At 43.3% G+C, this 26,189-nt stretch overlaps 2 protein-coding genes across 2 annotated transcripts in view; one reads left to right on the top strand and one right to left on the bottom strand.

Annotated features, from left to right (window-relative positions):
- Window positions 1–4,105: 4,105 nt before the first annotated feature.
- Window positions 4,106–26,189, top strand: part of VPS13D (vacuolar protein sorting 13 homolog D) — a 260,686-nt gene continuing 238,602 nt past the window's right edge. Inside the window, exons 1-9 of the mRNA XM_068986146.1 lie at window positions 4,106–4,202; window positions 13,549–13,626; window positions 15,981–16,171; window positions 16,265–16,345; window positions 19,118–19,234; window positions 22,227–22,331; window positions 23,413–23,583; window positions 23,990–24,090; window positions 25,150–25,318. Of these exons, the coding sequence (XP_068842247.1) occupies window positions 4,106–4,202; window positions 13,549–13,626; window positions 15,981–16,171; window positions 16,265–16,345; window positions 19,118–19,234; window positions 22,227–22,331; window positions 23,413–23,583; window positions 23,990–24,090; window positions 25,150–25,318 (1,110 nt within the window). The remainder of the gene's footprint in view (window positions 4,203–13,548; window positions 13,627–15,980; window positions 16,172–16,264; window positions 16,346–19,117; window positions 19,235–22,226; window positions 22,332–23,412; window positions 23,584–23,989; window positions 24,091–25,149; window positions 25,319–26,189) is intronic.
- Window positions 9,336–9,832, bottom strand: LOC138090553 (large ribosomal subunit protein uL15). Its single transcript, XM_068986207.1, has one exon. It carries the CDS (start codon window positions 9,814–9,816, stop codon window positions 9,370–9,372), a length of 447 nt encoding a protein of 148 aa, XP_068842308.1. The 5' UTR covers window positions 9,817–9,832; the 3' UTR covers window positions 9,336–9,369.

The following is a 26,189-nucleotide window of genomic DNA, read 5'->3' as shown; positions in this document are numbered from 1 at the left end:
CGAGCTCCTTGTGCCGGCAGCGCTCCGCCCCGCCGCCTCCGCTCCTGTCGCCAGCCCTTCCTACTTAGGACTCCAGCCGCCCCTCGAGGGAGGGGCCTGGCTCAAGGTCATGGCCAGCTGTCTGCCCGCCGGTGGGCTGAGCACTGATCTCCAGTGTCACCTGCCCCACCAATTAGGGGAGGCCAGGTGGTGGTTAGTGCCAGGCAGCTGCGGACAAGTCCTGATGGACAGGAGTGTAAGCATTTTGGGATTCTGGCCAGCCTGGGGGCCCTTCCTGACACCGGATTCCTTAAGGGAATCCTTGAAGTGGCCTCAAGCCTGGTTTAGATGCTTAGCAGAGTTAATGGATGCCGTCTGGCTTGGGCTTTAACCTATTGCCCCAGGGCATTTTATAGTGCCTCTGACCCCGTCTTCTTTTAATCTGGTCTTTGCCTTCCTCCACCTTCAGGGGAAGTAGATCTTGTGTACAAACTGATAGTTGTTTCCCTTTATTCCTACTCAGAGAGCACTTGTAGTTGGCACTTCAGAGTTTGTTGGCATTTAGGGCCAGAATCAATGGCAGTTACTTCAAAAATAAAGAGTGCTCCGACTTTGGCTCTTTGTTTAAGTGTGTTTGGAGTTTGCATAGTAAGAATAGATTAGTCAGATTCATGTTTCGTTTTCAAAGATTTACTCGTTTAAAGTTATAATCAAGTGTTTCCTTTATTCTTATTTTAAGAAACTTGTTCTTGTAATCTCTTCTTTAAATAAATGTACCTGATAATTTTTAGCAGGTTCGTAATTTTACATAAAATGTGCTTTACAAAAGATCTTTGGAAAGAAATTAGTGTTCCCAGGTGGCTCAGTAGTAAAGAATCTCCCTGCCAGTGAAGGAGACTAAAGAGACTCAGCTTTGATCCCTGTATCAGGAAGATCCCCTGAAGTAGGAAATGGCAGCCCACTCCAGTATTCTTGCCTGGGAAATCTCATGGACAGAGGGGCCTGGTGGGGCTGTAGTCCATGGGGTCCCAAAAGAGTCAGACGTGACTTAGCAACTAAACAACAACAAAGCACTTATTTTCTTATATGTTTTTACTGTCGTTGTTGACAAATAAGAGTTAATTTAATCTGGAAATGCGGAACACTGTTGACGAATAAAAAACAATTTTTCCTGCAGGTTAACTCTTAAAGAGCTTTGTGTTTGGGGGGTTTTGGTGGGTGGAGGCCTCTCAGTTGGCCTAAGAATGTCTTCTGGCACTAAGATGAATCACTGGAGGTGGGGCAAAGTGGTTGGAAAGGATCCAGAAAGGGCCAGTTCCAAGTGGGATGCCTGCCACAGCAAACCTGGAGCGTCAGGCGTGGTGGGTTTGTGTCCCACATGCTTGGCTCAGAGCAAGATGTGGAGCCCACATCTAACTAACTGGGATCTACTAGCTGAGAAATCTTGATACCGTTTAAACTTTTGTGTCTCAAGTTCCCTATGTTAATTTTATGGAATACTAAAAATAATTTATTTTTTGTAATGCTAATGAACACCAGTTATTATGGTGGACAGTGATAAATCAATACTGGATGTGAATACTATACCTGGAACCAGAAGATTTCTGGTGTTTGTAGTTTCTGAGTAAGGTATTGTATCAGCATCAGCTGGTGTCCAAATACCAGTAATGCAGTTCTGGGACATTTAAGAACAGTGATAAACCACTGCTGTCTCCCTTCCATTTATATCATTTTATAAATGATCCTGATAAACAAATTTGCAAAATTGATTTCAGGAAGGTTTAAGGGGATCATTGCAAAATATGAAGTTCATTGATACAATCTCTTAGGCCATTTTTCTTTCTTTTTTTTGACTGTGTTGGGTCTTCGTTGGACTTCTCAGGTGACACTAGTGGTCAAGAACCCACCTGCCAATGCAGGAGAGATAAGAGACTTGGGTTCGATCCCTGGGTGAGGAAGATCCCCTGGAGGAGGAAATGACAATCCAGTCCGGTATTCTTGCCTGGAGAATCCCATGGACAGAGGAGCCTGGCAGGCTACAGTCCATGGGGTTGCAAAGAGTTGGACAGGACTGAAGCAACTTAACACACGCTGGTCTTCATTGCTTTTCTTGGGCTTTCTCTTGTTGCGGGGAGTTGGGGGCTACGCTTCATTGCAGTGTGAGGGCTCCTCCCTGCGGTGGCTTCAGTTGTTGAGGAACACAGATTCTAGGGCACGGCAGTTTAGTAGTTGTAGCGCACGGGCTTAGTTGCCCTGAGGCATGTGGGATCTTCCTGGACCAAGGTTTGAACCTGTGTCTTCTGCATTGGCAGGCAGACTCCCATCCAGTGCGCCACCTGGGAAGTCCCTCTTGAGCCATTTTTGACAGGGTTTCTCATCCTTGGTACTGTTGGTATATTGGGCTGGATAATTCTTTGCTGTGAAGGGCTGTCTTGTGCATTGTAGGGAGTTCAACAACTTCCATGTCCTGTCTCCTCTCACAAGGTACCAGTGGCAAAATTCCAGCCACATCCCCCTCGCCCCCCGCCCCAGCCCCCAGTCATAATATTCAAAAATATCTCTAGATGTTGCCAGGTCACATATGGATAGAACCTCTGATCAGGACAGCCTAATGCCCAGGTCAGTCAACAAAAGCAATCAGTTTAACGATCAGTTACATCAAAAAGATGCACAACTTTGAATTGTAGGTAATTTTTGGTTAATTTATAAGTGACCATTCTTTGCAGCTGCATCAGTATGTAATGTATTGGTTTGGCCCTCCATTTACTAGTGGTGGCATCTTAACAGTGTCTCCCATCCATCATTCTTTTTTTTTTTTTAATATATATTGAAGTTAGTCTCAGGTGTGCAGCAAAGTGATTCAGTTCTAAATATATATATTTCAGGTTTATTTTCCATTATAGGTTATTTACAATATTGAATATTGTTCCCTATGTTACACAGTAGATTGTTGTTGCTTAAATCTATTTTATGTATAGTAGTGTGTGTCTGCTTGGAGAAGGCAGTGGCAACCCACTCCAGTACTCTTGCCTGGAAAATCCCATGGACAGAGGAGCCTGGTAGGCTGCAGTCCATGGGGTCGCTAAGAGTCAGGCACGACTGAGTGACTTTACTTTCACTTTTCACTTTCATGCATTGGAGAAGGAAATGGCAACCCACTCCAGTATTCTTGCCTGGAGAATCCCAGGGACAGAGGAGCCTAGTGGGATGCCGTCTCTGGGGTTCCACAGAGTCGGACATAACTGAAGTGACTTAGCAGCAGCAGCAGCAGCAGTGTGTGTCTGCTAATCCCATACTCCGAATTTATCCCTCCCTTCTTCCCCCTTTAGTAACTGTAAGTTTATTTTCTATGTCTGAGAGTCTGTTTCTGTTGTATATATAGATTGATTTGCATTATTTTTTTAGATTTCACATATAAATGATATCATATAGTATTTGTCTTTCTCTCTCTGACTTCACTTAGTTTGATATTCTCTAGGTCCATGCATGTTGCTGCAAATAGCAATATTTTCTTTCTTTTTAAAAAATACTTATTCATTTGGCTTCATCATGTTTCACGGCACGTGGCATCTCCGTTATGTTGTTGGGGATCTCTTGTTGAGACATGTGGGCGTTCCAGTTGTGGTGTATGGGCTTAGTAGTTGTGGCTTGGGGACTCCAGAGCACGTGGGCTTCAGCAGTTGTAGCATGTGGGCTTAGTTGCTCCGAGGAATGTGGGGTCTTAGTTCCCCGACCAGGAATTGAACCTGTGTCCCCTGCATTGCTTAACCTCTAGACCACCAGAGAAGTCCCTTTCCTTCTTTTCTTGATGGCTGAGTAGTATTCCATTGTATATGTAAACCACACCTTTATCCAGTCATCTGTTGACAATACTTGAGTAGCTTTCATCTCTTGGCTATTGTAAATGGTGGTGCTGTGAACATTCACACCCCGTCTTTTTTTAAATCTGAGGTTTATATCCATCTACTTTCAGGACAGATAGAGTAGGATATCATCTTGGAAAAATTGTTTGGTTTTTCTGTTCATTTTCTTTTTTTTCTTCTTCCATAGATTCTTCTGTGACCATGAGAGAGAGAAATAAATAATAATCCATGAGTTTTAGACACCTTGTCTTGAGGATATAGTCATGTTGGAAGGTCTTGTAGCCTGGGTTCTTAATACCTACCTGGGGAAATATGTCAATAACCTGAACACTGACCAACTCTCCGTTGCGCTTTTGAAAGGTGAGTATGTGTGTCTCTTTTTGGTGAACTGTGCTTTGCAGATTGGATATCTATTTTTTATATTCTTTTTATTGTATTGAGAATAGTAAACCTTAATGGCCAGATGGCTTTGTTCCAAATATGTGCAAAAGAAAATAATGTTCCCCCATAGGACACTGAGTATTATTATTATAGGGTAACTTAAGTAGGTAGCTATATTGTCATAGAGTTTAGGGAAGTATTACATAAGAATAATAATAATTTTAAAAAGACCATACTACTGGTGACTATGCTTTGCCCCAGTTAAGGTTTTTAGTTTTATAGGGCTTTATGGAAGCAGCCAGGATGTAGTGACAGTGGCATTAGCTTCAGCTTCAAATCCTGCTGTAACTTGTTAGCTGTATGAACAAATCATTGCAATTCTGAGCCTCAATTTCTTATGATTAGAGGGCAGTGTACCTCTGTGGGTTGCTGTAAGGATCAAGTGGAGTGGCCTTTGAAGCTCCTTTCCTGCTGGTGTGTAATAGATACCCGCATATTACTGTAGGGTCTTCCGACAGAGTTTATGGGATCTTGTCTTGCTGACTAGTAAAATACCTAAAGCTTGAGACATTTTCACCTTGACAAGGCTATACTTCCTAAATGGAGCCCAGTGGTTTGATGAGGGGATTGGAAAAGTGTTTTCTTCTCCTTCCTTGCTTTAAGTTCTCTTTGCTCAACTCAAAACGGAACCCTTTAACACATCTAGGAAAAGAAAGAAGATCAAGTCAGTTTGCAAACATGTAGAATCATAGAAAGAGGAAAGGGGGCCTCAAACATAGTGGAAACCTCCTGGGCTTCCTTGGGAGTGTGAGTTTTGGCAAGTGTACTGGGGCAGGTTAGGGGGGCTGGCCGTGAAGCAGATGCGTGGACAGCCTGAGCACAGGTGCAGTGATTTACTGTTCCCAGAAGCCTCTGCGGTTTCCTGACCCACCCAAGCCAGGGGAAGGATCATGGCAGCGAGAGGTCACAGGGAGCTTGCAGGGTTGCACCCCCCTGCTCCCTTCCTTTCATTGGAAACAGCAATGGCTTCTTTCCTATTCTTTTTTTTCCTCTGCACTTTCCTGGACGGGAGCTTCTTGATGGGAAGTGAAAGTGACCGGTTGCCCGGGAAAGAGCTGTGTTTAAAGTATAATAGTAGTGTCGAGTTTATGTCTTTGGTCACGTATTGAAGTTCTCAGACACACTGTGAAGCTAATGGGATGAACAGGGTAGGTTACTGGGCCCAGAAGGAGCCCTGCAAACCACAACATTGCTGACAACAGAGCTGGCTTTCTCAAGAGGGATGTGGTAAGAAGGATGTTTGCTAAAGAAATTAACGAATAGCAATTGGTATCTGATCAGTTATGGCGTCTCCACTGATAATAGACTTTGAACCTCAGCAATTTTATTTATTTATTTTTTAAAGCTATTATTCCTTATTTATTTTGGCTGCACCAGGTATTAGTTGCAGCGTATGAATTCTTAGTTGTGGCATGTGGGATCTAGTTCCCTGACTAGGAATTGAACCTGGGCCCCCTGCATTGGGAGCGTGGAGTCTTAGCCCCTGGACTACCAGGCAAGTCCCTGAAAAGGATTCAGCCTGCATGTGGACTCTTCATGAAAGGATGCTTGACCAAGTAGCCAGGTGTGTACTGGGTGGGGAGGGGGGCAGCCTCAGTGGATCACCTGGTCTCTGCGATCTCTGGACTAGGTCCTAGCTCCCCTCCATCCTGATTCTGACTCTGATTCAAGGACTGACTTCCATGACATATGGGGGATGGGATGGAGCTGGGCTGGGCTGGGCTGGACTCCAACCCCCTGCCTTCTAGTATACAGAGCGGATATACTTGTCCTGCAGGAATGACCACCTTGATCCCACACAGGGCCTTCCACAATGGGTAGATCTCCCGTTTATCCTTTTGCCAAGCAAGCTGCTACATTTTACATCAGTCTGTCTTTGTTTCAGGTTTTTTTTTTTTTTAATTAAAAAAAATCCAGAACATAAGACACACCCACTACCCAGAATTGACCTGTGTTAACAACCAGGTCTGCCCTCCTTCCTCCCTGACCTTTGATCCTAACACTTGACCTTCTGTCCTCCTGGTTGGTCCTGAACATGCAAAACACCCAGATCACTTTTCCTCCAGATGCCTGCGTGACTATGTCCTCACTCTGGTCCAGTCTGCTCAAATGCCACCTCCTCAAAGATGCTTCTTTGACCCTCCTAGCTAAAGCTGCTGTTTTTAAGAAATTTTTTTATTTGCTTATTTGGCTGTGCTGGGTCTTAGTTGTGTCATGCAGGATGTTCTATCTTCATTGTGCCAGGCAAAATCTTTAGTTGCGGTATGTGGGATCTAGTTCCCAGACCAAGGATTGAGTGCGGGCCCCCTGCATTGGAAACTCGGAGTCTCAGCCACAGACCACCAGGGAAGTCCCTCTAATCTCAGCAATTTCAGACAGAATATATCTTGTAAGGACAACTGTGGGTATCTCTGAAGCTTTCTACCCCTTTTCTGTGCCTATCTTTTCTTAAAGAGTATTCTCTATGGCTTTTAGCAAGCCTACGGAGTTTGAGGAATGTGTCTCTGCAGAATAGAAACATGCTTTTTCTTTCGTAACTGATGTAGTTACTCTATGTTTATGGATCCAGAGCACGCCATGGTGCTTGGCCAAAAAAGTTTTAGAGCATCACAATGCACTGAGAGAATGGCTTTGTAAAGGAGTTGAAAACTTTTTTGTTGATCTTGATGACATGGTTAAGGAGGGTTTGGGGGCAGAGGATACGAGAGAAGAATGAGAATGTTATTTCAGTTTGTCTAGAGATATTTACCTGACCAGTAATGCTGAAGATCATGATCATCAGATCATGAACTCCTTATTGCCAAATTCAGACTTAAATTGAAGAAAGTGGGGAAAACCACTAGACCATTCAGGTATGCCCTAAATCAAATCCTTTATAATTATATGGTAGAGTGAGAAATAGATTTCAGGGACTAGACTGATAGAGTGCCTGATGAACTATGGACAGAGGTTCGTGACATTGTACAGGAGACAGGGATCAGGACCATCCCCAAGAAAAAGAAATGCGAAAAAGCAAAATGGCTGTCTGAGGAGGCCTTACAAATAGCATGAAAAGAAGAGAAGTGAAAAGCAGAGGAGAAAAGGAAAATATCCATTTGAATGCAGAGTTCCAAAGAATAGCAAGAAGAGATAAGAAAGCCTTCTTCAGCGATCAATGCAAAGAAATAGAGGAAAACAACAGAATGGGAAAGACTAGAGATCTCTTCAAGAAAATTAGAGATACCAAGGGAACATTTCATGCAAAGATGGGCTCAATAAAGGACAGAAATGGTATGGACCTAACAGAAGCAGAAGATATTAAGAAGAGGTGGCAAGAATACACTCAAGAACTGTACAAAAAAGATCTTCACAACCCAGTTAATCACAATGGTGTGATCACTCACCTAGAGCCAGACATCCTGGAATGTGAAGTCAAGTGGGCCTTAGGAAGCTTCACTACAAACAAAGCTAGTGGAGGTGATGGAATTCCAGTTGAGCTTTTTCAAATCCTGAAAGATGATGCTGTGAAAGTGCTGCACTCAATATGCCAGCAAATTTGGAAAACTCAGCAGTGGCCACAGGACTGGAAAAGGTCAGTTTTCATTCCAATCCCAAAGAAAGGCAATGCCAAAGAATGCTCAAACTACCACACAATTGCGCTTATCTCACATGCTAGTAAAGTAATGCTCAAAATTCTTCAGGCCAGGCTTTAGTAATACGTGAACCGTGAACTTCCAGATGTTCAAGCTGGTTTTAGAAAAGGCAGAGGAACCAGAGATCAAATTGCCAACTTCCGCTGGATCATGGAAAAAGCAAGAGAGTTCCAGAAAAATATCTCTATTTCTGGTTTATTGACTGTGTCAAAGTCTTTGACTGTGTGGATCACAACAAACTGGAAAATTCTGAAATAGATGGGAATACCAGACCACTTGACCGGCTTCTTTAGAAATCTGTATGCAGGTCAGGAAGCAACAGTTAGAACTGGACATGGAACAACAGACTGGTTCCAAATAGGAAAAGCAGTATGTCAAGGCTCTGTATTGTCACCCTGTTTATTTAACTTATATGCAGAGTACATTGTGAGAAATGCTGGGCTGGATGAAGCACAAGCTGGAATCAAGATTGCCAGGAGAAATGTCAGTAACCTTAGATAAGCAGATGACACCACCTTTATGGCGGAAAACAAAGAACTAAAGAGCCGCTTGATGAAAGTGAAAGAGGAGAGTAAAAAAGTTGGCTTAAAGCTCAACATTCAGAAAACTAAGGTCCCATCAGTTCATGGAAAATAGATGGGGAAACAGTGGCAGACTTTATTTTTTGGGGCTCCAAAATCACTGCAGATGGTGATTGCAGCCATGAAATTAAAAGACACTTACTCCTTGGAAGGAAAGTTATGACCAACCTAGACAGCATATTAAAAAGCAGAGACATTACTTTGCCGACAAAGGTCCGTCTAGTCAAGGCTATGGTTTTTCCAGCAGTCATGTGTGGATGTGAGAGTTGGACTATAAAGAAAGCTGAGTGCTGAAGAATTGATGCTTTTGAACTGTGGTGTTGGAGAAGACCCTTTAGAGTCCCTTGGACAGCAAGGAGATCCAACCAGTCCATTCTAAAGGAGATCAGCCCTGGGATTTCTTTGGAAGGAATGATGTTGAAGCTGAAACTCTGGCCACCTGATGTGAAGAACTGACTCATTTGAAAAGATCCTGATGTCGGGAAAGATTGAAGGCAGGAGGAGAAGGGGACGACAGAGGATGAGATGGTTGGATGGCATCAGCAACTCAATGGACATGAGTTTGAGTAAACTCCAGGAGTTGGTGATGGACAGGGAGGCCTGGCATGCTGCAGACCATGGTGTTGCAAAGAGTTAGACACGACTGAGCGACTGAACTGAACTGAGAGATATTTACAGATACTTTGGGACATGCAAAGGAGACCGAAATAGTTGTCAAGTGTATGAATTTTGTAGTCAGACTGGGTTTGAATCCCAGTTCCTTCACTTAGACCAATAACTTGGGCAAATTACTCCAATTCTTTTTTTCTTTTTTTTTTCTTTTTTTTGAAGAGAAAAGCACTTAACATTTAATGAATTTCCCAGAATGTGGCTTCAAGCCACCAGGACACAAGCCCCACCTACACTCTTAATCTTCTCCTCAGCTCTTCTACTGAAGAATTTGGCCTTCACGATGACCGGCTGCTTTGGGAGCTTTCCTTTCCCCAGAACTTTGTAGTAACCTGATCGAACCACATCGATGATAGGAGCAGCTCCTGTCTTGTTCTTGGCAGCATTTACTCGTGTCTGCTCACTAACCAAGGTCCACAATTTATCAAGGTTGACAGTCGGGCAGAAACTCTGGTTCCTCTTTAAGTGGTAATGCCTCATACCAACTTTTCCAAAGTACCCTGGGTGATATTTGTCGAAGTTGATCCTGTGATGATGCATGCCACCAGCATTACCTCGGCCTCCCGGGTGTTTCCGGTGTTTGCCGATGCGGCCGTGGCCGTGGCTCACGTGGCCCCTAAGTTTCCGGGTCTTCCTTAGTCTGGATGGCATGTCGGCGGCCTAGACGAAAGAGCTCTTTTTTTCTTCTTCCACTTTTACTGAGATATAATTGATACAGAGTCCTGTATAAGGTTAAGGTGTACAGTATAATGATTTGACTTACCTACATCATGAAATGATCATCAGTAAGTTTAGTGAACATGCATCATCTCATTTAGATACAAAATTAAAGAAATAAACCTTTTTTCTTATGATGAGAGCTCCTAGGATTCAATTTTGATATACAGCATATACATTAACTCTACTTATTGTGTTGTACCCTACATCCCTTGCACTAAATTACTCAAATTCTTAATGCTTCAGTCTCCCTTTCTGCAAATTGGAGAGAATATTCCCTGTCTCATGCAGTTTTAAGGACTGAACCCATTAATGTGGGTCAAAGAGCTAGAACTACTCTTGGCATTCAGTGGGCCCTCAGTCAGTGTTAGTCATCATCACCATTTGAGCATCAGCATTATGACTGGCTGGTGCATTGGACTTCAAGGATAGACTGTGCACACATGCTTAAAGCAATAAAAATGCGAAATAGCATAGGAGAAGTTGAAGGACAGAGACAACACCTGTATAATATTTCATTTGTTCAGTCATTCAACAAACACTGAGCACCTGCTTTGGGTAGGACTCTATATTATGGAATGACACAAAAAGGGGAGACAATAGAAAATACTTGGAGCTCAGGCATAGGGTTTAACCCTAGCTCCACCACTTTAGGGTTGTTTGTGACTGTGAGCAAGTTACATAAAAGCCTCTTCTTCACCAGCACCGCCCCCCCCGGCACACCCCCCGCCACCTCCAGCCTCTTCTTTTGCTGTAACATGAGGCGTGTGGAATTTTAGTTTCCTTACCAGGGATTGGACACGGGCCCTCAGCAGTGAGAATGCGGAGTCCTAACCACTGGACCGCCAGAGAATTCCCACCCCCTCTCCCTCTTGCCACCAGTGATCGGCCAGGCCTGGTATGAACTCTGGCACTACCACTGACCAGCTCTGTTATTTGTAAGCAACTGCTTATCCTCTAAGTCTCACTTTTCTTAATTTAAAAGTGAAGAAAATAATACTTCATTATATTTTTGTGAGGATCAAATTAAGAAATGCATATAAAGTGCTTGGTAAATAGTAGGATCTCAGGGTACTATCATCATCATCATTATGAATATCATCATCCCAGCTCCCTCCTCTGTAGTCCCTGTTCTAAGAGAACTGTTAACCTGTCAGGGAGGCAGAAATGAGTGTACAGTAATAGAAGCGGTATGTATTACGTTGTTACAGTAGAGATCCAACTGTAATGCAGTGGGAGGAGGATCATTCATCCTGTCTGAAGGACTCTGAGAGAGCTATTCTGGAGGTAGCTTTTGAGTGGGTCTTGCAGGGTTTTGGTAGATGGCCCGGACTGGGTGACCACCTTCCAGCAGAACGAGGCCTGTGAGTAGAGGCAGAAGGTGGACCCCTGCAGGGCATGTTCAGATGGTTTGAGGCCAGAAGGTAGCAGCTGCCAGTGCTGAGTCAAGGAGTTTGAACTGTGGGCTGTGGGCATACGTTTAGATTCCCCCTCCTTTTCTGTTTTATAAGCTCTGAACCTCAGGTTGGCCCTTTAAATGAGGTTGACTTTCCTAGAGCCTAGGAAGGAGGATTGAGTAGTCATTAGGTATTTACTCTAAATTCACCCTAGTTCTGGCTTCCCAGGTGGCCCAGTGGTAAAGAATCCGCCTGCCAATGCAGGAGACCTGGGTTGGATCCCTGAGTTGGGAAGATCCCTTGGAGTAGGAAATGGCAACTCACTCCAGTATTCTTGCCTGGGAAATTTCATGAACAGTCCTCTGTAGCCTGGCGGGCCACAGTCCCTGGGGTTGCAAAGAGTTGGACACAACTGAGTGCACACACACTGCACACTAGTGAGTAGATTTCTTATTAATCTGAGCTGAGGAATTTTGGCATGAGAGAGCCATCCATAAGTAAGTCTGCAGACTTTCTGCCTGGAAACCAACAAACATTATCATCTATAGGGTGCTCACCTCTGCTGGGTGCTTTGTGGCCTGGTTCCTTGGAAGGACCTTTCCCGGCAGGGCTGGTTGTGGGTAGGGAAGTAGGAAGCCTTCGATCTGTATTTTGTCTGATTCCCTTGTTTTGGACTTTTTAGGCTGCCTTTTCTCTTCATTTTTGCCTCTGTGTCTTCTTTCGAGACCACCTCCTTTACTCTCTTTGGTTCAGCTTCTTTAATTGTTAACATTGCATGGATTGCCTGCAAGTCCAGTTCTCCATGTGGCATAGCAGCCATGGAAACCTGGGGCTGTCTGCCTTTGTGACAGATTTGGGTGTTGAAAAATAGGGCAAGTGAGTCAAGTTGCAAATGTTGCTCTTTGAAAGAAGAAACTGTATGGTTTCCTCCCTTTAAGTCAGTTTCAACTGATAAGGGATGTGTTTCACATTTTTTCCCCCTAATGATCATTTTCTCCCCAAATGTGGATATAGAATTGTTTCTGGGCTCTCTGAGACAATTAACTTCTCTTTTTGGTTCATCTTAAGGTGTGTGGAACGCTATGTGGACAAGTGTTCCTACAAACATCTGAAAAATAAGTTGGGTCCATTTGCTCAGAATCTGCCTAGATGCTAGCTTTGAATACTTCTTTAGACGCCAGTAAGGCACATCTTAATCATTCAAAGGGGGAAGTAATCAGGTTTCTTGTATTAGTTTGTCTTTGGAGGAAAAGACTTGCTTTCCTTTCTTCTGAGTTCTCTTGCCAGCTAATGGTTGCTAGTTGTTGTCTGTACTTTCTGTTCTTGAAAATATATTTCAGACAGATTTATATGACTCAGAAATCAACTTTGTTGCTCAAACAACTTTATAAAATGATGGCTGTGTCCCCAGCTTTTTGAGGGTGGGGACCCTGCCTGGCTTTGTTTATAATCCCAAGGGCCAGCACCGTGCCTTAGGCACAGGGAAGGGTCACTTCCGTAGCTTCGAGAGTGTCACCCCCATGACTGTCCCGTCAGTGTGTGTCGGAGACATCTAGTACTTTTGGGTTTAAGTGATGGTAAAAGCTGGGGCTGAAAAGGACCTTGAGCAGTGGTCCAGTTCATGCCTTTGCTCATTACTCTGCAAGTGAGGGTGGGAAGGAGAACCTGTTTAGGCTGGCTTTCCAGAAGAGAGAGTGTACTTGCTTCTGATGACCAACTTTACTGAACTCACAGGAGCTCTTAGACATGGTGTGGAATATATCATTTTAGGAGGGCGGGTAGTGGATTAGGAGAGCTTGTTAAAAATGGCAAATTTCTGTTTCAGTTTCAGAGATATCTGGATGGGGAAACCAGGATCTGTGTTTCATCCCAGGTGATCCAAATGTTAATGGTCCTTGGGTGAATATTCGCCTAAACTTGGGGCATGTAAACTGGCCACCTGGCCAGATCCCTCTGCTAGCTGAGAATGGCTTTTCCATTTTTAAAGACTTGTAGAGAAAAAAAAGAGAGAATGTACAATAGACCCTGTAAGGACTGAAACATTTACACCCTGGCTTGTTAGAGTCTGATCCCTGCCCTAAGCCCTTTGTCTGCTGGCAGGCTTACATGTCAGAGTGGGCAGGTCAGGACATCAGTGCAGATAGAGCGCAGTGGTAGGTATGGCCTGGGCCTCCATGGGAAACTCTCCCTTTACTCGCCGCTGATGTGCACACAGTAGGCACCTACTGCATCTGTTGGACGAACATGTTACGGTGTTTTTATTTTTTAGGTGCTGTTGAATTAGAAAACTTGCCTTTAAAGAAAGATGCCTTGAAAGAACTGGAATTACCATTCGAGGTCAAAGCTGGTATGTGAAACAAGGGAGAGGGAGGCGGTATTACATTGTTTGGGACGTGGAAACTGAGAACCCTTGTGTCTGGCTCTGTTGGACCAGGAAGAGGCAGAATAGGAGTTTTGATCAGTCTTCAAGTGTGGTCCCTAGGCTGCTAGTGTCAGGATGCTCTTGGGGTGGTTGTAGCCCCCAGACTTACTGAATTAGAGTTTCTGAAGACGTGTCATTGAACCTGCATCATTATTTATTTATTTTTTGAACCTGCACCTTTACTAAGCTCCCCAGGTGATTCTTAAAGGTCTGGAAACTTCTGTCTTAGACACAGGAGATTCTTATTTTTAGAGAATTCATTATACATTTTGGGCTTCCCCAGTGGCTTAGTGGTAAAGAGCCTGCCTGCAATAGAGGAGGCACAGGAGACTCGAGTTCGATCCCTGGGTCAGTGAGATCCCTGGAGGAGGGAATGGCTACCCACTCCAGCGGAGGATCCCATGGACAGAGGAGCCTGGTGGGGTGCGGTCCATGGGATCACGAAGAGTCAGACATGCCTGAAGTGACCGAGCACAGCACACAGGTTTTACATATTACTGAGAGACAGTTGACTCTTTTGAATGAAAGGTGGGCTCGGGAACAGTATGCTTGGGTTTCTATTCCATATCTGCCATTTTCTGGCTGTGTGACTTTGGGGCAGTTCCCTCACAGCTCTGTGTGTGCTTCCTCATCTTTAAGATGGGACGATCGTAGTTACATCGTAGGGTGGTTGAGAGGAATACCCGAGTTAATGCATTAAAGTTACTCAGTATAGTGCCCAGCACACTCAGTTAACGTTTGCAAGTATTATTGGAGTTTTGCAGTTACTAGATTTGGTAAAGAAACAAGAATTGTCACAGAATAAAAATATTCTCTATTAAGTGACCACGCATAAAATTAGTCCCTCTTTAGACACTGCTTGTCATTGACCAGTAGCCTGTTGATGTCAGTCAGTCTTTCCCTTATTTTGGGGGTACATATATTACAATAAAGTGTATGTACAATGTAAATCAGTTGCTAGGTGAAATAAAATGGAAAATTTGCAAGAGATTTAGGCTTTCTTGAAGTTAACTCAAGTCATGGGTGAACTGCCAGAGTCACAAGCAAAGGCAGTGACAAGTTAGAATCTGAAAGAAACTCAAGAATGATGACATGATCGATACTGCCAAAGAGTTCTTAATTGAATATCAAAGGATTAAGAGAGGCTTTTAGGGAAAATTGATGTTTTCTAATGTTTTGGCAAAAATGACCCTTGTTACGCTTGTTCTGCCAAAATGGAATGTAGCAGAAGTCATATTTTGCTGTCATATAATTGTCCTCCCAATTAGTTAAGATTAGAATTGCAACTGTGCACTAATTATTGTTAGAATTCTTTGTTGTGAACATTGGTGTATGGTTTCAGGTTATAATATAAATTTTATTAAATGTAAGAACTGACTTTGATTTTTCTAGATAAAGCCAAAATTATTTTTTCATTATTTGTTGTGACATATATCTTCATTTGTTACTGGATTACACAGCTGATCACTTGGTGTCAATGATACTCTTTTATCTTAAATATAACAGTTTGCTCGTGCTCAAATTCTAGATCGTAGGCAGGCATGATCACACTCTGCTAACGTTCTACTTTCCGAGGTAGACTGTTGGTTGGGCTGTGTGGATCTCTGAGAGATCCCTTAGGTCAGATAGTTCACATGCTCTTATGCTTTACTCCTTGGTGGTGACTTGCCTCTTATTAATTGAAGCTAAAGAAGCCTTGTGTTCTGGGAGGCTTGGCTAGAAATGGTAGAACTCGGGAAATATGTGTCACGGTTCTCCTAGGCCATGTAGCTCTCCTATCAGTCCAAGGTCTCATGAAGAGTCAGAATTCCTTCTCGATAGAATTCCATCGCAACATGACCAATGTTTCAGTCGCTGTGTTCGAAATTGGGTGTATTGTAAGTCTGTTAACTCCTAGTAAGTACCTATCAGCCAACTAATTAATAATGAAAAAGAAATGAATTGTGTGCCCACAGGCTTGTGCAAGTGCCATGGGGAGAAAGAAACCCCAGGGAAATTTATGATGTAGTCCCATTGGGGAAGAGGTAATTTCCAGAGTAGAGATGTTGCATTTGATATGAAAAAGTTACACTGACCTTGTTCCAACTTCTACTTTTTATGCCTTTGTTCTTACAGCTTTCAGCCTAGTAGCATTTGTTTCACATGTGGGAAAACTGACTGCTTGTCTTCTTAAAAAGTAAATGGTAAAAATAATGATACTCCTTAAAGGACACTAGAAGAATACAGAAAAATAGAATTAAACACATGTCAGACATTTAACAAGACTTTCCTCTTCCCAGGCTTAATTGGGAAAGTGACCCTTCAGATTCCTTTCTACCGCCCCCATGTGGACCCTTGGGTGATCTCCATCTCCAGCCTTCATTTAATTGGAGCCCCTGAAAAAATACAGGATTTCAATGATGAAAAGGAGAAGCTATTGGAAAGGGAGCGCAAGAAAGCTCTCCTTCAGGCCCTGGAGGAAAAATGGAAGGCAAGACAGAAATCCTCTTGGCCTGAGAGTGGTGGTGGTGAGACTCGAAATCAGCAAAGCCCTGGATTCTAACACCAGCTCTTTCCCTTGTAGAACGAACGCCAGCAGAAAGGGGAGTCTTACTGGTATTCAGTCACTGCCTCAGTAGTTACGAGGATTGTGGAGAACATTGAAGTAAGTCCTAATGGCTTTTATAAAGTATGAACACGAAAGGGGACCGCTCAGGCTTAAATGTGTTTCATGTCATGGTTGCTGGATTCTCGTGGGTGTAACTGATCACAGAGTGTCTGCAGAGAATGCTGACGGCGCAGGTGTGCCTTTTCCTAGGTGGTGTTGGAGGGAGAACCTGAAAAGTGAGTCACACACAGGTTTTTCTTGCTTCAGTTAGTGTGAGTAGGCGTTTTAATATCACTGACATTTCACTTCATTTTCTTTTTGAATATGGGAACGCCACTTGCTGAAGGATATACCTCCTAAGAAGACAAATCCTATCTGGTTGCAGGGCAAATCACTTAATCTCTCTGGTCTCAGTTTCTTCTTCTGGATAAGAAGAGCTGTTGGATATGGTTTCCAGTTGATTACATAGTGTGTTGTGAACAACTCTCTCACCGCCGAGTCTGGGGCTGTGTGATGAGTTACAGTGCTTGGGCCACTGGCCATATTTTCTGCTTTAATTACCATTTTGTTTTGTCCTCAAAACCGAGAATAGGGTTCACACTAATTTTCAGGAGTGTCATAAGAATCAGCCCATACTTACCAATTCCAGGGTTTTCATGCAATGCCATGTGACAGCCCACTTTTTTTTTTAAGGTGTCCCACTCCTCCCCAGAATACAGTCTGAGGTTGCTGGATTCATAACTTTGGTAACATTGGTAAAAAGATCAGTACATTTGAGGTGACTGCTTTGAATTCTTTTTCAGGCAGTTATTTATCTCATTGATTTTTTAGATATTGTCATTATTTTAACTTTATTTTTAATAATAACTTTGAGATTTAGCTCACATACCATAAAGTTTACAATTTTAAAGTGTACAAACTAGTGTTTTTTCATATATTTGCAAAGTTAAGCATTGATCACCACTGTCTAATTCCAGAATATTTTCATTATTCCTCAAAGATGCTCTATACCCAACTAGCAATCACTTCAAATTCCCCTCTCCTCCAGCCCCCTGCAACCACTAATGTACTTTATGGATTTGTGCAGTCTGGACATTTCATATCAGTGGAGCTGTACCCTACGTGGCCTTTTGCATCTGGCTTTTTAGCATAATGCTCCCAAGGTTCATCCATGTTGTGGCATGTATCAGTACTTTATTCCTTTTATGACTGAATAATATATTCCATTGTATGGATTGCCAAAGATGAACAAAGCTGGAGTGAAGTTAAAGTGGTGAAAACAGACTTTATTCAGTGACTCCTGACAGTAGGGGAAAGAGCAGAGCTCCATTCCAACTTGTACAGAGGTGACCAGGTGTTTTAAAGGGAGAATGAGGGTGTGTATGTGTATGTTGGTGGGGGTGGGGTGGGCAGGGCACAGGAGGAAAATTACAAAGGGTTGGTCAGTGTGGATGTGATTAGGTCAGCTGTATTTGCTAGCTGGACTTCTCTTCTTCCATAGAGATGGGCGACAGGAACCCCTTTCTTCCTGATGATTGCATTTCAGGGGAGTGGCTTTTAGGTCCTTGAGTTGTAGGAGATACATCACATAGGGACAGCGAAAGGATTCACAGCTGTAAATGCTCTAAGAAATGGGGGGGCGGGTGGTGTACGCTATTGTCAGATGTTGGCTGGAGCAGATAGCCCTGAGCTTTTCCACATAGGAACTCAGGAAGGGGATGGAATGTCTGTTCCAGGGACACAGCCTGAGGCTGCTAGAAGCCTTCATTAAAGTTTCAAGTCTTTTAGTGGAGGTGTTTGAATGGAACGTTCATACCTAGAGTTTTTGCAGTTCTCAGGGTGGGCCACATTTTATCATTTGGGTTGTCTCCACTGTTTGGCTCTTAGGAATATTGCTGTTGTAAACATTCACGTATCTGGTTTTGTGTGAACATGTTTTCATTTCTCGAGTACACACCTAAAGTGGAGCTGTTGCGTCATATGGTAACTATATGTTAAATTTTTTGAGGAACAGTTTTATAGTTTCACTGGTAATGTGTGAACATTTGTTTTTCCACATCCTGACAAGCACTTGTTATTGTCTGATTTTTAATAATAGCCTTATTAGTGGGCACAAAGTGATACCTCAGTGTGATTTAGATTTGCATTTCCTTAATGGTTAATGTTGTTGAGTATCTTTTCAGATGCTTATTGGCTTTTTGTTTATCTTTTGGAGAAGCGTCTATTCAAACTCCTTTTCCATTTATAAAAATGAATTCTTTACTGTTGAATTGTAAGAGTTCTTTATATATCCTGGATTCTCGTCCCTATCAGATACACGACTTGCAAGTGTTTTCTCCCATTCTATGAGTGATCTTTTCACGGTCTGTTATTTTTTAATTCACTGAAGCAGAGTGCTTTTTTAGTAGCTCTGCTCTAGAGGCACGAGGAAATAAATAAGGTCAGAGTGGAAATGCCCTGCTCGTATTCCTGTGTCTAGGTTTGAGGGCACAGGGACCAGATGAAGATATCATAAGAGAGGGCGGGCCATTTGTCTAGATACAGTGGGTGCTACTTTAGTTCAGTGTTTAAGGTGTTTTCTGAAATGATTCCATGGAAGTACCATTAACTCTCTTCTTGAGTTGGCAGTAATCAAAATAAATGTCATTCATGTCCAGTTTGTGATTCTAACTCTTAGGAACTTAGAGTATTGGGTGTATTTACCCAATATTGGGTGTGTTTGTGTAAAATACCTGCTGTGGTTTACTTAAGTGGCTCAAGCACAGTTTGACCCCTGCTTATAGTACTCTACCTGCTGCAATTGTTTAATTGTTTTTTTCCCTCCTGCAGTTAAAAATTCAAGATGTCCATTTGCGCTTTGAAGATGGTGTTACCAACCCTTCCCATCCTTTTGCATTTGGCATCTGCATTAAGAATGTATCCATGCAAAATGCCATGAATGAGCCTGTGAGTATGAAATACACCTGCAAACCGGGAAGAAAGCACCAGGTCTGGGGCATTTGGGGCTGTGCCTTGAGTCCTTTTGTGTTCTGTGAGATCTTTTTCTCCATGTTCTTTGGCAGGTGTGGATATCTTTTGTGTTAATTTCCTCTGATCTGTCATTATTTTGCTCATCCATCAATGTTGGCACGTTTTACACGTGAAGAAACTGAGGTGCAGAAAGGATCTCATTTTTTATTTTCTTCTGTCCTTACGTGCACTCTCGGGGTACACTCTCTCTGTTTCAGGGTTTTTTCAGCCACCTGGGAATATGTGCCAACGGCATCCACATCTTGAAAGCCATTCTCCACCCCTCTTCCGGTCTTCAGATTCAGGGTCTGTTCCTATGGGACGCCTTTGTGGTATTTTGTTTAGTCACTCAGTCATGTCCAACTCTTGTGCAACCCCATGGACTATAGCCCACCAGGCTTCTCTGTCCATGGGGTTCTTCAGGTAAGAATACTGGAGTGGTTTGCCGTGCCCTGCTCTAGGGGATCTTCCCAACCCAGACATCGAATCTGTGTCTCCTGCATTGGCAGGAGGGTTCTTTACCGCTGGTCCATCATGGAAGCCTGTGGTATTTTAGGCTTATTATAATCAAAATGATCCCATTATATTCCAGCTGCTCATTTTGCTTCCCTGAAACCAACTTTTTTCCTTTTTTTCTCTGACACGTTACTGCATGTTACAGACAAACACATGAAAACTGGCTTTTGAGCCCTTTCTTGTGCCAGGCACTCTTCTTAGTGGTTTACTTGATTTTCCGCATTGAATTCTTGTTACTCTTCACTACCGCTGTTATCCTGTACTACAGCCGAGGACGCTGGGGAGCCCTTTACAGAACAAGTTTGCCTCCCTTGCTTCAGACCACGTGTTCTCACCCATGACACTCGGCTTTAGATGCCTGTGCTCATTTCTTCACTTCTTATTCCTCAGCTTCTGTATCCATTGGTCACAGCGTCCTACCAGTTTTCCCTGCAAGGTGTCTCAAACATGGCTCTTCCACTCCCCCTCACTTCGACTGTCTGACTTAGGATCCTGTCAGCTTCTGCCTGAGTCAGTAAGCTCCTGACTTCCGACCCCGCCTCACTTCTGTCCCAGGCTCTTGATTCACCCTATGCCAGGGCTTCTCAGCCTTTCCCACGTCCTGGCATCCAGAGGAGAGTGATGGTGTTTGTACGGGACACAGGGGCAAGTGGAGGTGGCCGCTTGGGGCTGGAGGTGCCCTGCTCAGAGCAACCAGGTGCAGTGGATCCTCCATCAAGATGGGCTTGAATACTGCGGGTCCACTTGTCCACAGACTTCTTTTTAAAAACATAACCACAAAAAAAAAAAAAAAAAAAGAAAAATAAAAACATAACCACAGTATCACATGATCCTCCAGCGCAGAACCATGAATAGGAGGGCTGAGCAGAAAGTTATATGAGGATTTTTGACTGCCAGGAGGGTTGACACCCGTAACTCCCAAGTTGTTCAAGTGTCGCTGTATTCCTGAACTGTAGCTTGATTTTGCAGACTTGCTTGTTATCTTGACAAACTCTTGACTCCATTTGGGGTAGAGGGGAGCTCCACCTTGCACTGTTGCCAGGGTTCTCTTTCTAAAACACATAGCTGGTCCCTGCACATGTCTACAGCAAAGCCCTCAGTGGTTTTGTGTCCCTTCAGGTGTGACATCCAAACTCCTTGGTGTGACAGACTTCTTACTGTATCAGTTTCCTAGGGCTAGATAACAAATTAACCACAAACTAGATGGTTTCTTCAGTGCTGGAGGCCAGAGTCCAAGGTCAAGGTGCTGGCAGAGTTGGTTCCTCCTGGAGACTCTGAGAGAGAAACTGTCCCCTGCGTCTCTCCTTGCTTCCCGTGGTTGCCTTGGCTGTGGGTACATCACTCCAGTCTCTGCCTCTGTTTTCACATGGCCTTCTCCCTGTGTGTGTTTGTTTTCTCTTCTTTTAAGGACACCAGTGATTAGATTAGGGCCCACCCCAATCCTCTATGACCTTTTTTTTTCCCACAAAGAATTTGACAGTTTTAATCATATAAAATAAAATACAATGAAAAAACATATTGTTCAGGGTCTATCCCAATATAGATGACCTTATTTTTTTTTCACAAAAAGTTCAGTTTTAATCATATAAAATACAATAAAAGCCATATTGATCTTTTTTCTCTAATTGTTTTAGGTGTGAGGTTAGGTTGTTTATTTGAGATTTTTCTTGTTTCTTGAGGTAAGATTGTATTGCTATAAACTTCCCTCTTAGAACTGCTTTTGCTTCATCTTGTAGGTTTTGGATTGTTGTGCTTGCATTTTCTCTAGGTATTTTTTGTTTTCCTCTCTGATTAGTATGACCTTATTTTAATCTGATTACATCTGCAATGACCCTATTTCCGAGTAAATTCCCCCACTCACAGGGACAACACGAATTTTGTGGGGTGCAGGGGGAGCTTTTCAACCTAGTACACCTAGTAACACTCCAACCTACTTTTCTCAATACTCAAGTACCTCGCCACTCCTGGTGTGTGTGGGTATACGTGTCCAGTACTGCCCCACCCCTGAACGCAGCGCTTCAGTTACACAGATGTATTCTCTGTCCTTTGAAGCAGTGGAGCCTATTGTGTCATTGGCCCCATTCCTTGCAATGTGTCCCAAACCTTCCCTTCTACCCTCTGTCTGAAACATACACAGGTTTTGATACTGATCTGCCCAGTGGTATTTTTTAGTTGTTTGCTTGTAGCATCTTATATATTCTTCCTCTGCTTTCCTCTGCTTAATTACATTTGTTCACATATTTGTGTTTCCATTTAGTTAGATTCTGAACTCTTTAAGAGCAGAACCATGTTTTCATTGTTTTGTAACCTCAGCACCTTGCAAAGTGTCCTATGTGTGACTCGTCACTAATGGCCTGTTGAATGAATAGATTCGTGAATAAAGAATCATGCTTTCTTCCCTGTCTTCCCTCAGGTACAGAAATTAATGCGGAAAAAGCAATTAGATGTGGCAGAGTTTAGCATCTATTGGGATGTCGATTGCACTTTATTGGGGGATTTGCCTCAGGTGGAGTTACAGGTATGATTCTGGCAGGGCTCTATTATTACAGCACAGCAATAAAGTGTGTAGGATCACGGCCATGTAGGGTTTTGTTTTCTGTGTCTCTGTTCCTGTTCCCACCTGCTTTCCCTCCTTGGCATTCATTGTTGAGTATGTATGAGTATTATAGATTTGTTTTCTTTTTTCATTTAAAGCTCCGTTTTTAAGATTTACCAGTGTTGCTGCGTATACTTCTGTTGGATGGTGTTCAGCTGCATGCACCTAACGTACTAGTGTTCTCTGCTCTCTTGGCCACCAGTGTACACCCAGGTTTTCAGTGGCTCTTAAGAAGAGATTTCTTACTATGTTTTATGTTGAAATTTCACCTTTGGTGGCATTCCTTTAAGAATACTTAGAATGTCATTGTAAATCATTGGATGTAAAATATTACCATTTGTGAAGGATATTTAGAAAAAAATCTCAGTTTAATCTTTTTGTGAAGAAATTGTAGGTGGTTTTAAGTGAAATGGAGAGAAAGTTCTCATATTTCCCTCAACCACGATTATCCTTGCATGCTGTTGTACAGAATGGTTTTTGTTTTGCCAGTTTGATTAAATAAATGCTGTGCATTCATACAGTAGAAGAGTATGCATCTATAAAAAATAAAGGGCAGAGATCTTTATAATGAATACATAACAGTCTCTAAGACACAGTATTAAGTCTCAAAAACTAGGGTAAAAAAGCATGTGTACCTTCTGTGTAAGACTGGTTTTAAAAATCAAAAAGTTATGCATTTGCCTGAATCTGTACAGAATGCTTCTGGTGGAATATGTACCAAACTGGTGTCATTGGTTGCCTCAGAATAGGGTACCTGGGTGACTGAAAGAAGGAGTAGGAAGGAGAGATTTCACTTTTTTTGCCTTTAAAATTTTAAACTATGTGAATGTATTACCTGTAAGCAATATAAATACAAATTTAAAAATGCTGAAGAGCTTTAGATTCCCAGTTTTCTCCTGCTTTTGGGTTCTGATGTCATATGCTGTAGATTAGACAACATTGCACCAGGTGACTCGATCTGGGAAACATCTGCTGTAATGACAGCCATCCTTGTGACACTCAGGAGGCCATGGACAGGAGCATGGAGAGTCGTGACCATCACTACATCTTGGAGCCCGTGTGTGCATCTGCTCTTCTGAAGAGAAACTGCTCCAAAGAGCCTCTGCGCTCTCGGCACACTCCCCGAATCGAATGTGATATTCACCTGGAAACCATTCCCTTGAAACTCTCTCAGGTACCCTCCACCTTCCTGTCACTGTCTGCTGGTAACTGAGGTGTTGATGAAGGGTCCCCTCGTGGGAAAGGAAGTGCGCATGAGACCAAGCTATGGTGGATGCAGAACCCACTGTCTTTATACGTTTGGGTTGGGTGTGTCTCAGGTTAGTTTGATTCGATGTTTTTAAGTGCTGAACGAAGAGCATAAGAGAGCCAGTGGATCTGTGTACTTAGCTGACAGTGTTAAGAGAGACATGCTGCATAGTGCTGGAGTTTGGTCTTGCAGTTGGCACTGGATTTCAGCTCACTGGATTTCAGCTCACTGGGTTGACTAGTATGACCTGTCCCTGTGATGTGTAATGTCTTTACTGAGCAAAAGAAATAAACCAGTTCTAACCTTGTACTGCTTAACTTCTAATAAAAAGCTGCAGTACCGGCAAATCATGGAATTCCTCAAGGAGCTGGAGCGAAAGGAGAGGCAGGTGAAGTTCCGAAAATGGAAACCCAAAGTGGCCGTGTCTGAGAAGTAAGGCTTGTCAATTAAGTGTTGTGTGTGGAATGCATTTTCTAGCATGTTCTTTTTTGTATATAGATCAGAAATGTGCCTCACTGTCTTTTTCACGTGGTTGAAGATAAAAGTATAGTCGATTTTTCTGGTTTTTAAAATGCCATTTCTGTTATCATTGTTATCATGCTATTGTGTATCTCTGGTGTCACGGGTTTACTCTTAGGTCAAGCATAGTGGAATTTAGAAGGTCCTCTCAGTCTCAGGTAGGTTTCCTTGGTGGTTCAGTGGTAAGGAATCTGCCAGCCCAGCGCAGGAGACACAGGAGACTTGGGTTCGATCGCTGGTCTGGGAGAAGGAAATGGCAACCCTGTCTAGTATTTTTGCATGGGGTTGCAAAGAGTGGAATACAACTTAGCAACTGAACAAGAGCAGCAACTCAGTCTCATGTAGCAAGGAGACTAGCCTTGCTCTGGTGGGATCTGACTGTGTGGTAAATAGTTTGTAGCACTCTTGAACCTACTCCCTTGTATCTTTTCTCCTAACCAGTTTAGTTAGCATTTATGTAATACACTTGATGACATCTATAGCATAAATGTCCAAAGCATCACAAAGAGTCAGACATGGCTGAAGTGACTTACCAAGCACATAGGATAAATAAATGTTTTCATGTAGATGTGCTCAACTTGACCAGTCAATATATTAAACCTTTTTTAAAGGTCCTGTGTATTTCCAGTCTTTCCTGAAGTCTTCCATTTAACAGTCAAATCCTTGCTGATTATCTTACAATGGGATTTACTGTAAAGCCATCACTTGATTGTCTGTCAGTGGGAGAGGCTGATGTCATGGGTCATTCAGACCAATTGAGTAATGTAGTATTATTGGTGTATCCATCGAGGATGTAGTGGATTAGTTTTCCCCACAGGTTGAAGTTAGCCTAACATTATTTGAATTTGAAGCATAAAGTGGTGGCCGACAAGAGATGTCCAGAATGGGAGTAGTGTGCTGTGGATCGCCCTGGGTTGATAGCATTTTCATTGCTTTTGCTGTAAGTAACTAGATGGCTATGAAATGTTTCAGCTGCCGAGAGTGGTGGTATTTCGCTTTGAATGCCAACCTGCATGAGATCCGGGAGCAGAGGAAGCGCTGCACATGGGGCTTCTTGTTGGGCCGGGCCCGTGACGCCGTGTCTTATACCGACAAGTACTTCACCACGTTGAGAGGAGGCTTGCTGTCTGCAGATGACAAGGTAAGGGGTGTTGTCTCACGTTTCTCGTCTCCACTCAGAGGGTAAGAATGTCTCTTCAAGACTGAAGAAAATGGAGTCTGTGAAGAAATAAAAGTCTTTGTTTGGGATCGTAGTTTTTTAGGATAAAGTTGGCCTTACTAGGGTGAGAGCTACTTAGAAGGCTGGGTTTTGCCTCTGCAGGAAGCTTTCTCCACCTTCTGTTGCTGGAGGGGAGCTGGCCCATGGGCTGGGAGGAAGGAAAAGGGGCCATGGTCCCGCCAGGTCTCCTGGCTCTCTGTGCAAGGCCCAGAGAGACTCTGCATCTAGTCACTTGTGTCAAACACCTGATCCTAACTCTTTTCTTCACATTTTTCCTAATCCCGACTGACTCGATGGACTCTGGAGTTTTAGGGGTAGAGCCTAGGCCGAGGGTGTGCAGCAAGGGAAAGGCCAGCTCCAGTTTCAGTACCTGCAGGACCAGAGACCTGCAGGAAGCTCCACGCCCGGAGCTTCCTCTAGTTCCAGTCTGTCTCCTCTGTCTCCTCAGGAAGGGCAGTGGGGAGTGTTTTCCTCCTTGATTTGTTTCGGTTTTGTGAGCATCAGTTTTTGTGATAGCAGTTTAGACTAATTTTGGCCTGGGGATTGTCTTAATTAACTCTCTTTAGTAAACATTTCTAAGCGTCCCTTTAGCACCTGTCTTCGGAGAAGGCAATGGCACCCCACTCCGTACTTTTGCCTGGCAAATCCTATGGGTGGAGGACCCTGGTAGGCTGCAGTCCTAAGGTCGCTAAGAGTCAGACACGACTGAGCGACTTCACTTTCAATTTTCACTTTCATGCATTGGAGAAGGAAATGGCAATCCACTCCAGTGTTCTTGCCTGGGGAATCCCAG

The sequence above is a fragment of the Capricornis sumatraensis genome, chromosome 14, assembly GCF_032405125.1.
Source record: "Capricornis sumatraensis isolate serow.1 chromosome 14, serow.2, whole genome shotgun sequence".
Taxonomy (NCBI): Eukaryota; Metazoa; Chordata; class Mammalia; order Artiodactyla; family Bovidae; genus Capricornis; species Capricornis sumatraensis.
This window is presented reverse-complemented; position numbering and strand designations above follow the sequence as displayed.

What these genes read in the sequence shown, in the direction of transcription:
- LOC138090553 (XM_068986207.1), bottom strand. Translation starts at nt 9,816, where the DNA reads ATGCCATCCAGACTAAGGAAGACCCGGAAACTTAGGGGCCACGTGAGC.